This window comes from Lepisosteus platostomus, chromosome 3 (genome assembly GCF_059453375.1).
Source record: "Lepisosteus platostomus isolate fLepPlt1 chromosome 3, fLepPlt1.hap1, whole genome shotgun sequence".
Lineage (NCBI taxonomy): Eukaryota > Metazoa > Chordata > Actinopteri > Semionotiformes > Lepisosteidae > Lepisosteus > Lepisosteus platostomus.
In genome coordinates this window covers 13,131,060-13,145,601 of record NC_142613.1, presented here as the reverse complement: position 1 = coordinate 13,145,601, position 14,542 = coordinate 13,131,060, and the positions used below count along the sequence as shown (strand labels likewise).

At 47.3% G+C, this 14,542-nt stretch overlaps 1 protein-coding gene and 1 long non-coding RNA gene across 4 annotated transcripts; one reads left to right on the top strand and one right to left on the bottom strand.

Annotated features, from left to right (window-relative positions):
• Positions 1 to 923: 923 nt before the first annotated feature.
• LOC148674451 (E3 ubiquitin-protein ligase NEURL3) lies at positions 924 to 8,290 on the bottom strand. Its single transcript, XM_088624568.1, has 4 exons — positions 8,133 to 8,290; positions 3,629 to 4,138; positions 2,885 to 3,007; positions 924 to 2,212 (listed from the first exon to the last, which is right to left on the bottom strand). Exons 1-4 carry the CDS (start codon positions 8,269 to 8,271, stop codon positions 2,007 to 2,009), a joined length of 978 nt encoding a protein of 325 aa, XP_088480694.1. The 5' UTR covers positions 8,272 to 8,290; the 3' UTR covers positions 924 to 2,006.
• LOC148674450 (uncharacterized) lies at positions 6,190 to 13,281 on the top strand. 3 transcript variants are annotated; one of them, XR_015935312.1, is made up of 3 exons: positions 8,479 to 8,702; positions 8,932 to 11,177; positions 12,632 to 13,281. It is a non-coding gene; the product is annotated as an uncharacterized LOC148674450 (long non-coding RNA). The 3 variants fall into 3 exon arrangements; XR_015935311.1 differs by lacking the exon at positions 8,479 to 8,702 and adding an exon at positions 6,190 to 6,259 and having other exon boundaries at positions 8,932 to 13,281; XR_015935310.1 differs by having other exon boundaries at positions 8,932 to 13,281.
• The last annotated feature ends 1,261 nt before the right edge of the window (positions 13,282 to 14,542 follow it).

The window sequence follows — 14,542 nt, the reverse complement described above, 5'->3', positions numbered from 1 at the left end:
CGAGCTGGGCTCTGTGGCTGCAGGTCTCCCTCTCACAGGAACAGAGCCCAGACCATTTTCACAAAGTAACCACACGAACAACCATGCTTTTCTAGAAAATAGACATTTATTCCAGCAGCAATCAACTGTTAAATAAAAAAATATGTCAAAATAGAACAGTATTCATTTCAAAGACAACTTAATCAATTTCTTTACAAAGACGATATTTACAAATCATACAGCAAATAGATGCATTCTGTGCATTTTCAGACACTGTATTTATGTAGTGTGATTGTCTGTGTGCAGAACGCCATGGTCCAGTATCACCCCAGTGGTATTAATTCGTCCAGTTTAAATCCCCCAAGGTCACAAAGACCGCTTTTTGTCACTGCTTTTCCAATCTAAAAGTCAGAATCAGGTTTTCTATTGCAGAACAAAAACTCTCTCTTTTCCTTTATGTATCACTCTCTCTTTTTCTCTCCTTCCCCTCTCTCTCTCCTTCTGACTCTGGTCTGTCATTCATTCAGCTAGAGGTCAGATCTTCTCTCCATTCTCAGATGAAATTGAATGTCCTTTCAGCAGTGTGATGCTGGTGTTGAGTGACTTCCAGCAGATCAGCTTGTGGCAGCAGACGTGTGTGAATGAGTGTGTGAATGAGTGTGTGTGTGTGCGCTCCGTGTAGCTGTGCATGCGTTTATCATACAGTCCGAGAGTATGAAAAGGCCTGTTGCTCTCTCCTTCCTGTTCACCCTGAATCTTGACTGTGCTCTGCTCCTCCCTCCCACACAGAGAGTAGGAATATTATATCAAACAACATCTCAGAAATGTATCGTATGTCATTGTGCACAAATGTTCATCAATGTTGGCTAATTGTCATTTGTTTGGCAACTCTGCAATTTATCAGTCAGTAAAGCTGCACATTGGTGATGGTGGAGGGGAGTCCCCATTACCTGTGAAGCGCTTTGAGTGGTGTCCAGAAAAGCGCTATATAAGTGTAAACAATTATTATTATTATTATTATTAAAGCTCTTTGAATCAGAATGTATTAACTCAGTTAACTCCCTCTTTTTATTCCTATATTGCACTCGTAAGCGGGTGAATGTTTTGTCAGGGCTGCTGAACACTGCCTGGATAGATCTGATCAAAACCATTGATTGGCTATAGATGCGTAAGCTCTACCCTGGTCGTGCATAGTGACTTTCTACCAGTAAACGTACTCTAGGCACTGTAGCAAACATGCTATTCATCACTGTTGCACACAGTAGGTCTTGAGGAATTCAAAACAAACCGCGATTAGATAAAATGTGAGTTATAAGGAACTCTATCTACCCAGAGATAAGTGCGGAAATAGTCTCTGTTTTCTTGGTTCTGGGGAATGTGTTGGAAGGATATACATTATAAACTGCCCAAGAATAAAATAAAGCACGTGTCATGTGTGCTTTGTTTGCGGCTGTAAACGGTTTTATTTTTGTGCACTTTGCCCAGGGGCTTGGCTCTCTTGCTCTTTGCACTGCTGTTAAAAAAAAAGTCTCTCTCGCTCGTGCCCTCTGAGCTCGAGGGATGCTGGGAGTCTGTGGACACCTACTCTGTGTCAAGGCTCAAGGGTGGGCTTCCGCTGTCGTGAGGTAGAAATCAGAGGATGGAGCAACCTAATAGTGCCCACGGGCCGACACATCAACAAATTCTCCCGTGAGGTTCTCCAGAAGGCCTCGTGGGCTGCTTGTGAATATCGGTGAGCTGTCTTCCAGGGTAATGAGACAGCACTCAGAAAGCTCAGGTCTGTGCAGGTGGGTCTCTTCCACTGAAGAGAGGGGGGGTGTAGCTGTGGGTTACCTCACGGTCTCCTCCTGATGAGCACCCCCCCCCCCCCCCCCAGAAAGCGCTCTTAGAAAGAAAGAGTTCCTACCCATCTTCAGCTGGGTGGTGGGTTCGAGTGGCATGCTTTTCAAATGGGAGCAGGAGGTAGCTTAGAACTGTCTCTTGTTCTGCGGTCTCGGCATCGATCGGCGATCTCCAGCCCGCCCATGTCAGGAGCTCTCCCTGACACGTGTCGCGTGGACCACATGCGTGATGGCCTGGCGGCAGAGCGGACACTCCCCAAACTCGCGCCACACCCTCTCCACGCACGTGACGCAGAGGCACTGGTGGCCGCAGGACAGGACAGTCGAGGCCGCCTCGGAGAAGCAGATGATGCAGTCCTCGTCGGACGAGAAGCAGCTGGCCGGGACAGGGTCTGTAGACAACGACACAGAGAGGCGGGCTCAGACACCCGAGTGTGGACAGCTCCCGGCACCGAGCAGCCAGGAAAACAAGATTGCCATCGCTGCTGATGGCCCAGGAATGGCACCTTTGGCTCTGCCACCCCTTTCATTGCAAGACTTTATTCCACCTAAAAATGACCAGGCCTGATTGACTGGACCGCCTATTCCCCCTCCACATTCCAGTCCAGGTTTTCCTTTCCACCTGCATCTGATTGTCATGTCTAGGGTGCTTATGAAATCAGACAGCCTTTCTGCACCAGTGCGCCATGAAAAGTGCACTGCAGTGGAGAGGGAACATGGAGAGCGACTGTGGACAGCAGAGGATGCTGGCTTCACTGAGATCGAGCAGTGTGTGCTTGTGGCAGAAAGTCTAGTGGACAGCTATGATCCTAATGTCCTCTGAGCTGTCCATAATTATGAGGTCCCAATGGTGCCATTTCTATATGTGTCCCACAGTGCACAGGTTTCATGACACGGTTAGGTCAGTTGCCTTCACAGGCGCCCTGCATTTTAGAAGTTCACTGAATAATTAAGGGAGAATAAAGCCCTGCAATGCACCTTCCAGTTTCACCTGCCCGTGTCACTGGGCAGTAATACAAATCTTTAACAGCAGGCGGCTTAGGCCTTCTGTGGGATCTGCTGACCTGCTGGTGGGGTCCTTCCTGCCTGCGTGGAGAAGCTGACACAGCAGTCCAGCGGGGAGATGGGACTGGACACCTGGACAGGGCACGACGTCCGGGTGGAAAACCAGCCCTTCTTCTTCGAGCCTGGGAAGAGCAGCACACCACAGGAACATTAGTTCTACAGCTCTACAGCATCAATACAGCACTTCAGTACAGCTCTAGAGCTACAGGACAACACAGTACAGTGCTATTGGACAGCTCTACAGCATCAATACAGCACTTCAGTACAGCTCTAGAGCTACAGGACAACACCATACAGCTCTACAGCTACAGTACAGCTCTAGAGCTTCAGGACAACATGGTACAGCTCTAGAGCTACGGTACAGCTCTAGAGCTACAGGACAACACAATACAGTGCTACTGGACAGCTCTACAGCATCAATACAGCACTTCAGTACAGCTCTAGAGCTACAGTACAGCTCTAGAGCTACAGGACAACACCATACAGCTCTACAGCTACAGTACAGCTCTAGAGCTACAGGACAACACCATACAGCTCTACAGCTACAGTACAGCTCTAGAGCTTCAGGACAACATGGTACAGCTCTAGAGCTACGGTACAGCTCTAGAGCTACAGGACAACACAATACAGTGCTACAGTACAGCTCTAGAGCTACAGGACAACACAATACAGTGCTACTGGATAGCTCTAGAGCTACAGGATAACATGGTCTGTGCGGGTAAGGTACCCATCCTTGTACTTACCCAGCATCCACAGCGCCCGGGTCTGCCCGTACACGTCGATGAGCCCCCACAAGGGGGCGCTGATGTCAATGCCGCCCAGCAGCTTATGCTTACACCCGCCGTTGACCTGGAAGTGCAGCTCTCCCCGCCTGGTGACCCAGAAGGCCAGCTCGTTGCCGGGGGAGGCGCACTCCTCGGGCAGCGGCTCCACCCAGAAGCCCGGGAGCTGCTGCAGGTCGGGGCAGGCGAAGGGGGGCAGGAGGTCGGGGTCCAGGTGGGAGGGGTGCCAAGAGGCGACACCCAGGCGCAGGGCGCCGTGCCAGCGGCCCTCGCCGCGCTCCACCCGCAGGCGCGCGACCTCGCCCACCTGCAGCGGCCGGCTGGTGAACACGATGGCGTCCTTGAAGGAGAAGCCCACCCTCTCCGCCAGCAGCCCCCCCGCGCGGAGCGAGATGCTGGAGCCCTTGGCGTGGGGGTGGAAGGTGAGCGGCCCCAGGCAGCGCCGGCCGCAGCGGCGAAGGGACGCCCCTGCTGTGGAGAGGGAGAGAGAAGACAGGCCGTCAGGCTCACTGCCAGGCTGGGATCGCCAGCTCCCTCTCTGCCGCAGGGAGTGCTGGGCCCACAGGCCGGACTCTTGATCCGCTTGCAGTGGGCTCTAGTGACCCGACCCGGACTCGAACCCGTGACACCTGGATCAGCGAGCTCAGCCCGTACTCAACTCAGCCAATCGGGAACCTGTTAGGTAAGTTTCTAAAGATCATGGCTTTGTTCTTCTCCCTCAATCTCACTCTTCCAGTCCCCCACTCCCTCTCTCTCACTCTTCCAGCCCCTCACTCCCTCAATCTCACTCTTCCAGCCCCTCACTCCCTCAATCTCACTCTTCCAGCCCCTCACTCCCTCTCTCTCACTCTTCCAGTCCCTCACTCCCTCTCTCTCACTCTTCCAGCCCCTCACTCCCTCTCTCTCACTCTTCCAGCCCCTCACTCCCTCAATCTCACTCTTCCAGCCCCTCACTCCCTCTCTCTCACTCTTCCAGCCCCTCACTCCCTCTCTCTCACTCTTCCAGTCCCTCACTCCCTCTCTCTCACTCTTCCAGTCCCTCTCTCCTCCTGCCTGCTCACTCTTTCGATCCCTCTCTCCTGCTCCCTGGCTGTCTGCTGGGCTTGTAATCTAGAGTTGTGCCAATTGTCATTTACTGGAAACTGCACGGGAAAAAAAACTAGTTTTCAATGACCTTCTTGTATCCGTTAATCTTTTATGTCTTGTATCTTTTAGTCACTTATCTTTCACGCTCTGTGATCTTGGCCAGGATCACAGCGTATTGAATTACTCCGGAATGGCAATAAAAACAATAAGGTGGGTGAAAATGAAAGCGCTGGTGAGACCGAAAGAGAAAGTTCCCTGCGTGTGTCCTCTTCAGCACCTGTCCAGTGAGTGGTGTGGGAAGGCGAGAAACACACAGGTGCATCGAGAGGAACTTCCTCTTAGGGACTGGCGGCCAACCTGCAGTGTCTACAGAGGACCTTGAGGCTGTCTTTTCACTAGCCACTAGGCCACACTTCCTCTCCCCCTCCTCCTGTCCCTCGTCTCCATTTCTTTGCTCTTCTCTGTCAGGTCCTGCTACCCACACTGGCTCTCTTCCCCTCTCTGCACTCTATCATCGCCCAGATCTCTGTGTATTACAGGACTATTGGCATTCAACACTGCAACAGAATACAAAGAAACTGTATTTCTTATTGCAGATTGTTTTATAGCATGCTGTTGTGCTTGATTATATACCCCTGTTATTGTATGCAGTATATCTTTATGAGCTTTTAGTTGGGGTTTCTTTCTGATCTGGCTGTGAGCTTGGGACGGTGCCCGTGGGACTCTCACTGCATGGTTGCCTTTGTCCTTTCTGTAATGGAACCTGCATTTCCAAGCTGACAAGACAGGGCTCACAGCTTCTTGGTATAAAGCAGCAAGATGTCCCAGTACAGAAGCAGTTTGCATGCGCACACATCCCTCTGCAAAACGCCATGGGCACTGTCTGCTTGCAGCCTTGAGCCGAAACGGTGTGTAGAGTATGTGCAAGCAAAATCTCGCAAGCAGACTGCTCCAGCTTCAAGCACACTCATGGCAGGCAGGACACAGGGGTCGTGGTGGCACAAGGCACATTTAAGATGCCCTAGCCCACTCAAGCCCGCCCGGACGTAGTGATCGGATGCCGATCAGCTCTGCCCATCCTGCTCCCCGGCTCAGAGGAGTCTCTGATGATCCTGGCTAGATGTGGATCATGAAAGCAAAGTCTTGGAAGTGAGGGGGCTCTGCTGGCTGGCACACACCATGTGTTTGAAGTCCTCTGTTTGCCCACTTCACTGCCCATCCAACCTGGAGCGATCTACTGGCACACAGGCCAGAGGGTTCACACATCAAGTGCAAGGCATGCTCTCAGATATACAGATCTCCCACTGCAGGGGGCTACACCACAGGTCAGCACCCACAGCACATCACTATTGGCCACGTTCTGCATATCCACACTCCTGCTCTCCCAAACCCAGGCTCCTCCAAGTTAACATTCTCAGTGTCTTGTTCATCATCTTACAGGCAGGCTTGGAAAGAGATCCTCAAAGACGTACAGCACCCTCCTTCGTATCGACTCTGCAAGCACACGTATGTCTATACGCGCACCGCTGTGGTCAAGTGTAAATAAACAGTACGTGTGAGTGTAAAAAAGCCACAGCCACAGGCTGCGAGGAGACGGTGGCTATAAGTGTTGACTTCCTGCAGCAGCGCCGCGCTATATTCTCGCAGTGTCTCGTGTGTCGCTTCACACAAGACACCTTTCCTGCACTGCACAGCCGCTAATCAATAACAGACTCTTGTCAGCTCTTATCTCATGAAAGACCCTGGGGAATAAGATTACTAGCAATGCAATATTCATATTAATTCTGCTTCTAACTAACATAGGAAAGTTACAGCCCCAGGAGACCATTTGATCGATTTAGACTTTTTGGCCGTTAGTCGCTCATTAATCTGAGGATGGCACCCAACTGTTTCTTGAAATAAGACAGGGTGTCAGCATCCTTGGCATGGCTGGGTCGTCTGTTGCAGACTCGCACAACCCAGGCAAACATCTCACTCGGTCTCTCTGCCTGTCCTTTCTCCTCTCTCACTCTTTTCTTCTGCCTCTCATATCAAATCACCTCCACTGTGGCAGCAAACCGTGTCCAACGCATCATTTACACAAGACTCCCAGGATTTGCAAGAGGCTCACAAACAGATCAAAGTGACGTCTATCCAAGACTTTTTTTCAAAGGATACATTAAATGCACGTGAACCTGGTATGCATTTGGAAACACTGTACAGTACCTTGACTCACTGAGTCATAATTAATTCATGAGGAGAAGCAGGAAGTGCTACTCTCCCATTAAAGCAATGTGACCTAAAGTCATGTTAAACAGGAAATTATGAATTGCTTCCTATGTAAAGCATTGAAAATACCGATCCTTGTTGTAAACAATTACCTGCAATGTGTGTCTGTGGGTATATGTGTGTAATATGTATTAATGATGCATGTAAATAACATTGAGGCTCCAAAGCAGTCATCTAACCTAGTGTTTCGTAACAGAAACTGTGGTTATAGGAAGTGTGGATGTTTTTGTTATGATTTGAAAAACTCAGCTTTGAAAACAGTCCAATAACTGGCGTTCCTCCAATAACTACAACACAATGGCTTTTAAACTTGCTCCCATTTCCTCCGTTTGTAGCCCTTCCCCCCCACCATAAAAAAGTCTGAAGCAAATCAGCTCCATGCTGCTAAAATTGTAGCCTACAAAGATGACTCCACTAACCACAGACAGGAGCCCATGGGTGCTGGGAATCACATCTACACCTCGTGCCATCGTTCCACTTCACCAGCAGAAGACAGTTTCAAAGAGCATTCGCAGACCTAATCTACTGTAGTTCAGTGATCTGCAGTATTGATTTTATTAATTAAATTACTAATGGTTTTCAGTATTTTCAGCATCCACATTCTCTTCCGGGAAAAGGACAAACCATAAACAAGGATGAAATGACTGGGTAGTTTGAGTGTACTGCATGTGCTCTAAGGACAGTGTGCCTCTGTCTCTCATGCAGCATATTGCCATGAGGCTGAGTAGCCCCTCATGTACCTGTGTCATCAATTTCAAGCCTCATACTGTATGTACAGTACATATGTGAACACAATTTTTTTCATAACATAGGGAAAATGGATAATTACTGATTTGCATAATAACTGTACTGTACATACTGTACATGTATAATTTATATCTCACTGTGGCTGATTATTTTTCCCCCAGCTGGAAATCTTTACAAATACATTATAACTGAAAAAGAGTGCTTCTTAGAAGTCTATTGCTTGTGCTCTCAGTACATATTAATTCATAGATAATATGCTATTAACCCTCTGACACATTAGGTACATGTTGCAGCACAACAATCCTTACATTGTCTTAAAATAATAAATGAAATTATCGGTATGTGATGAGGTGGAACATCTTACCACAGCTCTTCTTGAAAGTCTCCTGACCCATCTTTCTTCTGTGAAGCCCTGTGGGTCTCTCTGTGCCGCAGTACTGTTCAGTCAGTGAAATGTACAAGCACAAGTCTACAGTCAGGGAGGCTGGGGTGTTTATATACATACAGGCTGAGCACGTGCTGAAAAATAGTTTGGAAAAAAAGGTTTAACAGAAGGTTTGTGAACAGGGCCAGTGGGAGGAGCTCCTGGGTGGAAAAGTACCCAGAGTATACTATAAATGTTTAAAAATGTGTGTGTTTGCCAAGGTTAACCAATCCATCAATGATCTCATTTCACTAGGAAACACTTTCACTTTCCTTCTCAGAGCACAGGCAGACACTTTGTTATTACTCGCCAGCACCTCGTGTGGGACTACACAGAAATTAATGACGGATGGATTATTATGATTTTTGTTGTTGTTGTTCATGTCTGATGAAGATGCAACAGCAGGATAAGCATTAACCTTATTTTTTAAGCTGGCGTATCTGGAAACAAATTCACCCTCCAGGCAATGTGGAGGGCAATAAAAGGGCATGTGAAAAACCATAGTTAAAGGTACAGATCAATTTAGGGATATTATGCTAGATTGTACAATGATTTTGTTATATACTGTTTACACAATGTGTAAACTATAGTTAGAATATTGTGTGTATCTGTGGTCATTTCATCATAACAAAAGGCAATCTGGAACCAGTACTGGGAAGAGCAAGCAGATACATTCCTTGGTTTAAAGCAATGCCCTACCCTGACAGGTGAAAAGAACTTTACCTGTTCATTCTTGCAGAAAGAAGACCAGAAGGGGGCCTGATCCAAGTATTCACAATCTTCAATGGCGAAAGGCAACAGCAAACGTAAACACAGCGGGCTTCCTCAGAATCAACAGTGCAACACCAGCTAGAGGTCATAAACACGAGGGGCAATTCGTTACACAAAGAGTGGTGGGAGTGTGGAACAAGCTACCCCACCGTGTGGTTGGAGGTTTTTTTAGTTTCCATTTGAAACAGCTGAATGAGATTCTCAGATCAGCACAGGAGGTACTTCTTTACACACAGGGTTGTGGGTGTATAGAAACGATCCATCTTAAAAAGTGGCTGTATGGCTCAGCTCAATCACCGACTACTTATTAAATGGGTTAGATGGGCCGAATGGTCTCCTCTCATTTGTAATCTTTGTTATGTTGCTGTATGAAATGTCTGTAGAGGAGTGATGAAGAGTAATACAGTATGTTTAAATGTCTGTGCAATCGCTAATGAGTATTGCAAATGTTATTCTTCTAATTCAAACATTTGTTTTGATCACACAGCTCATTAGAAGAAATTGCTTTCACGTTCTCTAACTTTCTTCTGGACCTGTTTGGGGAGTGTTTTTGGTGAGAGGCGGACATGTTTGTCCTGTGACATGCGTTCTCTTACTTACTGCACGTTGTCACAACGCCCAGGTCATTCAAAACCTGGTCATGGTTTCTTAGCTCTCTATCGCATGCGAATCTGAAGAGCTGCTGAGTTTGACTGTGGACTTGGACACCTTCTGTGTGGTGCTTGCGTGCTCTGTCCAGGTTTGTGAGGCTTTTGCCGGGAGACCCAGATTCCTCCCACGTTCCACAGACACCCTGACTAGGTGAACTGGTGTCTCTGAGCTGCCCCTGTGTGTAACTGGGTATGGCTGTGTGGGCCCTGCAACAGAGTCTAGACCTGCTCTCCCTTGTGCCTTGTGCTTCTGGGACGGGAGCTGGGGTGACACCACTCTTACCAGAAGCAGCTATCAATTAGCCCCAAACAGAAAACACACTGTGCAGAGAAGCACAAAACAGCACATTTCATATTCTTTATTCTTTTTCTTAGAATAGCCAGCAAATATATCACCCTGCAGCTCTCAACTGGCTACCCACTGAAGCTAAGCAGGGTTGAGCCTGGTCAGTACCTGGATGGGAGACCTCCATGGTTGCTGCTGGAAGTGGTGTTAGTGGGACCGGATGGGGACACCACCCTGCCGTCTGTGTGGGTCCTAATGTGTGGGTACTGTGGCGGGGACACTGTACTGTAGTGGGTGCCATCTTTCGGATGAGACGTTTAACCGAGGTCCTGACTCTCAGTGGCCATTAAGATCCCCGGGTATTTCTCGATAAGAGTAAGGAGTTATCCCAGTGTCCTCCCAATTGTCCCCGTGTATGATTGGCTTGCACTTGCCCTGCGATGGACTGGCGCCCTGTCCAGGGTGTACCCTGCCTTGTGCTCGTTGCTTGCCGGGTAGGCTCCAGCTTCCTGAAACACTGTATGGTATAAAGTGGTTTGGCAAATGACATGACATTCTTATGCTTATAAAGTGAATAAGAGAAGTTCTGCCTGAGCTCAGGGATGCTCCTGTTGCCTTTAAGACTGACTCACACACTGCATGTGATCCAGCCCACTCACCCACACTGCCAAACAAATATCAGACACAGGTCACATTCCTTTGGGCAGGGAAGAATTCATTTCCCATTTGAATTAAAGCAGCATTTGGCATGATTTTCTTATCCAAGGTATCCATGCGTCACCTTTTCCGTGGAAATGGTAGAATTTGCAGGAGAAATAAGATGATAGCAGCATTCCTATGATTTTTCTTGCTGTTGCTGAATGAACACTGAAACATGACCGTGGTGCGGGGGGCAGAGGTGGAAACTACGAAGAAGTGCATTTAAAAGCTAGAACAGGAGGTACTTCTTGACACAAAGGGTGTGGAACGAGACAGCCAACCGTTGTTGAAGCCGATACCCCGGTTTCTTTCACGAAACAGCTGGATGAGATGCTCAGATCGATTAACCGCTGGCTGCTCTGATCTGCTGAACGGCCTCCTCTTGTTTGCATCCGTTCTGATCTCATGCAGAGTTTTGTTTCTTTCAATATTCAGCTTTACCAGCCTTGACACAAGAGAAGTGGCTGCAGCATTCAGCCCTACATTACCCTGCAGTTTCTGTTTCTTAATCATTGTACAACAGGAATGGGGCTTTCAGCAGCGTGGGGAAGCTGGAAATTCCAGGCTGCTCCTGCCTCTGTGAGTGTGAGTGTACTGTCTCCCACGCCCTCTCTGGAGGATTGTATAGCATGTGTAGATTGTTTCAGCATGTGTAGCTTCAAGCTCCAGTAGACAGTGTGGGTGGGCACGTATGATCTCTTTTTGTGGTAGGGTTATTGTATGCACACTGAAAAACTGCAATATGTAAATGCACACAGAAGCTCAAATCCATTGGAGATCTTGCAGTGTTTCAGACAATGTTTCAGACTGTTTGGTAGGATGCTCCATGAGAGAGCAGTTCAGTAATCTCTACGGAATTGAACCTGCATATAGGAAATAAAAATCTTCACAGCTTAAAAGGCACTTTAGTCATCCTCCTTTCTTTGCTATTACACACTGTCTGATCTGTTCTCCAAACCTGGAGTGTTAAATACTGGAGACCAAATCATGAGCTGTGTACAGTATGTGTACAAGTCTGTGAGTATATGTATGATTGTGTGCTCACAAGTTTGTGTTTGTATGTGTATGTACAAGTATCTGTGTGTGTACAAGTGTGTGTGGGTGCACATGTGTGTGTATGCATGTGTATGTTCTCAAGTGCAAGTACTGCACACACACAAGTGTGCGTGTGTGTGTACACAAGTTTGTATAGAGTGCCTTGAAGAAGTATTCAGACCCTCTAAAGGTTTTCAAATGTTGCTTGCAAACTCACATGCACAAACAAAATAATTTATCAGCTGAAATCACAAAGTGTGTCTCCTCAGTTGGGCCACTGGTGAAGAACAGCTGTAGTGTGTCACCCCAGTGGGGCTACTGGTGTAGAACAGTGTTAGTGTGTCACCCCAGTGTGGCTACTGGTGCAGAACAGCTATAGTGTGTCACCCCAGTGTGGCTACTGGTGAAGAACAGCTATAGTGTGTCACCCCAGTGGGGCTACTGGTGCAGAACAGTGTTAGTGTGTCACCCCAGTGGAGCTACTGGTGCAAAACAGTGTTAGTGTGTCACCCAAGTGGGGCTATTAGTGCAGAACAGTGTTAGTGTGTCTCCCCAGTGGGGCTACTGGTGGACAACAGCTATAGTATGTCACCCCAGTGGAGCTACTGGTGCAGAACAGCTATAGTGTGTCACCCCAATGGAGCTACTGGTGCAGAACAGTGTTAGTGTGTCACCCCAGTGGGGCTACTGCTGGACAACAGCTATAGTGCGTCACCCCAGTGGGGCTGCTGGTGGATGAACTTGTACTCTATGTAAAATGCTTTGGGATCCTTTAAGGTGAAAAGAACTAGAAAAATGCAGAGCTGTATAATCGGAATTATAATTGAACTGAACTGTATGTTTTCATGTAGCATCTCTATGTGTACTGTACAGTATCTCACAGTGCTGCAGTAATTAAGCTGTATGTCACAATGTAGATAAAATAATGTGCTTTGATAATTAATCAAAGTTTATTATCTTGCCCTGTTACCCGAACCTCTTTCCTGCCCCTATTGCAGAGAAAAGCCCACCGAACAGCGGAGGTCAGGCGTGGAGACCCTCTGGCTGCCAGGTCAGGAGTCGGTGGGCAGTGTGAAAGTCCCCCACTGGAGAAGACAGCCTGAATAAAAGAGTGAAATCAAGACTGTGCTGGTGGGGGGGCCTCGCTCTGGAGAGTTTAGCCAGAGGCCAGTGGGAAACTCCCACCTGAGCTCAGAGCAAACACAGAGTTTGAATACTTTTTTTACACAGGGCAAGGACAGGGAACACGTGTGCGATGAAGCCCTGTATTTATGGCCAGAGAAACTATTTCAGGGACTCAAAGAGGAAGAGGGCTGGCGCGGGGCTCATGTGACTGCCCTACGGTGACGTGATGAACATCCTAATTGGATTGGAACATAACAATTGGAATGTCAAACTGGATCTCAGTGAAATATACTGTAAACTTACGACTGTTTGGTCCTTGATGGAAGAGTACAGAGTGAACCGAGAGTTATATACGGGAGACCGAATTGCAGACCGGTATTCATCTGAACACCGCTACGGTTTATACGTAAAGACTTCATTTAACTGTAACATCATGAGGCGCGTCGCATCAACGATCCATCTGATAGCTGTGTTTGAATGTGGAAAATTTTACGTATTATTAAAATGTACTTCTTGCACTGCATTTTTATTATTTGCTAAATTATTTATTTACTGTACGTCTGGACGTACTAATGATTGAAAATAAAATTAACTGACCAATACGTCTGCAACATATTTACATTTAAGGATTTTATTCTTGTAAATCCTATGAATCGTAATGATTTTAACACCTATACATCTAATATCACAATTTAATGTAAAAAAATACACCACGTCTTCTTGGGTTAAAAGACTATGTAGGACAGTTATGTAAAAGACTGAATTGTATGTGTTTTTCCTAGTTGGCCCGAGACACAGACAAGTTCTGTAACTCTCTTCCGATTTGTATGCGCCGGGATGCTAGATCGCTGAGACTTGTGGTACGGAGCGGAAGCTCATTGGAAACTTCCGCCTGCAGTTTGTGATGAGGTCTGTATAGTGGTATTTGGGAGTCATGTGACGATAGGGCTAGTGGTGAGACCACCGGCTGTACCCCGAGTCTAAACTTACCAGAGAAACATTTATACGCGTCGAAGAAAAATAATGCATGTTACGTCACGTACTGTAAGATCAGATCACTTGACTGACCATATACAATTGCGTGCATTAGGAATTCGTCTTTTCGCATACTGTACCCCAGACTTGCTCTCCATGAGACACACAGACAGGGAGAGAAGCTTGAGGTCAGAGCGCATGGTCAGCCATTTATACGGCGCCCCTGGAGCAGTTGGGGTTCAGGGCCTTGGTCAGGGGCCCGACGGAGTAGGATTCCTCTGCCGGTTGCGGGATACAAACCGGCCACCTTCCAGTCACAGGCGCAGACCCTTAGCCACAGCAAACTGTACGCTGGAAATTCTGTACTTATCCGTCTGTACATGTACACATCATTAGGGTGTGAAGTTGTGCTGGGGAAGTTATTTTAATGCTTTAATGTGGAGCTGACCAAGGAGAAAAGCTATTTTCATAGTGAACGCGATTACCTGCTAGATGACAGTGAATCTGCTTTGGGGAATTAGCTTTTTTATGGTTGAAAAAGGTTAATAAGATTTATGTTATGAGGATACAATTAAACCTGTCTCACTGTTTTGTTGTTGTCCGACAGTTATTGTAAGGAAACGTCACAGAAAAGTCTGAAAAAATTACAAGTAGTGACTATTTTGAAATACTAAAATCTGTTCAGTTTTTTTACCAGCCAATCGGGTTGAATCAAGTCCCGCATTCAGTTTGTGGAAATTAACCCCAAGTGTTTCAGGTGTATACAAGAACTGTCTATACACGCGCTGAAGAGAATTGCTTTTACCATC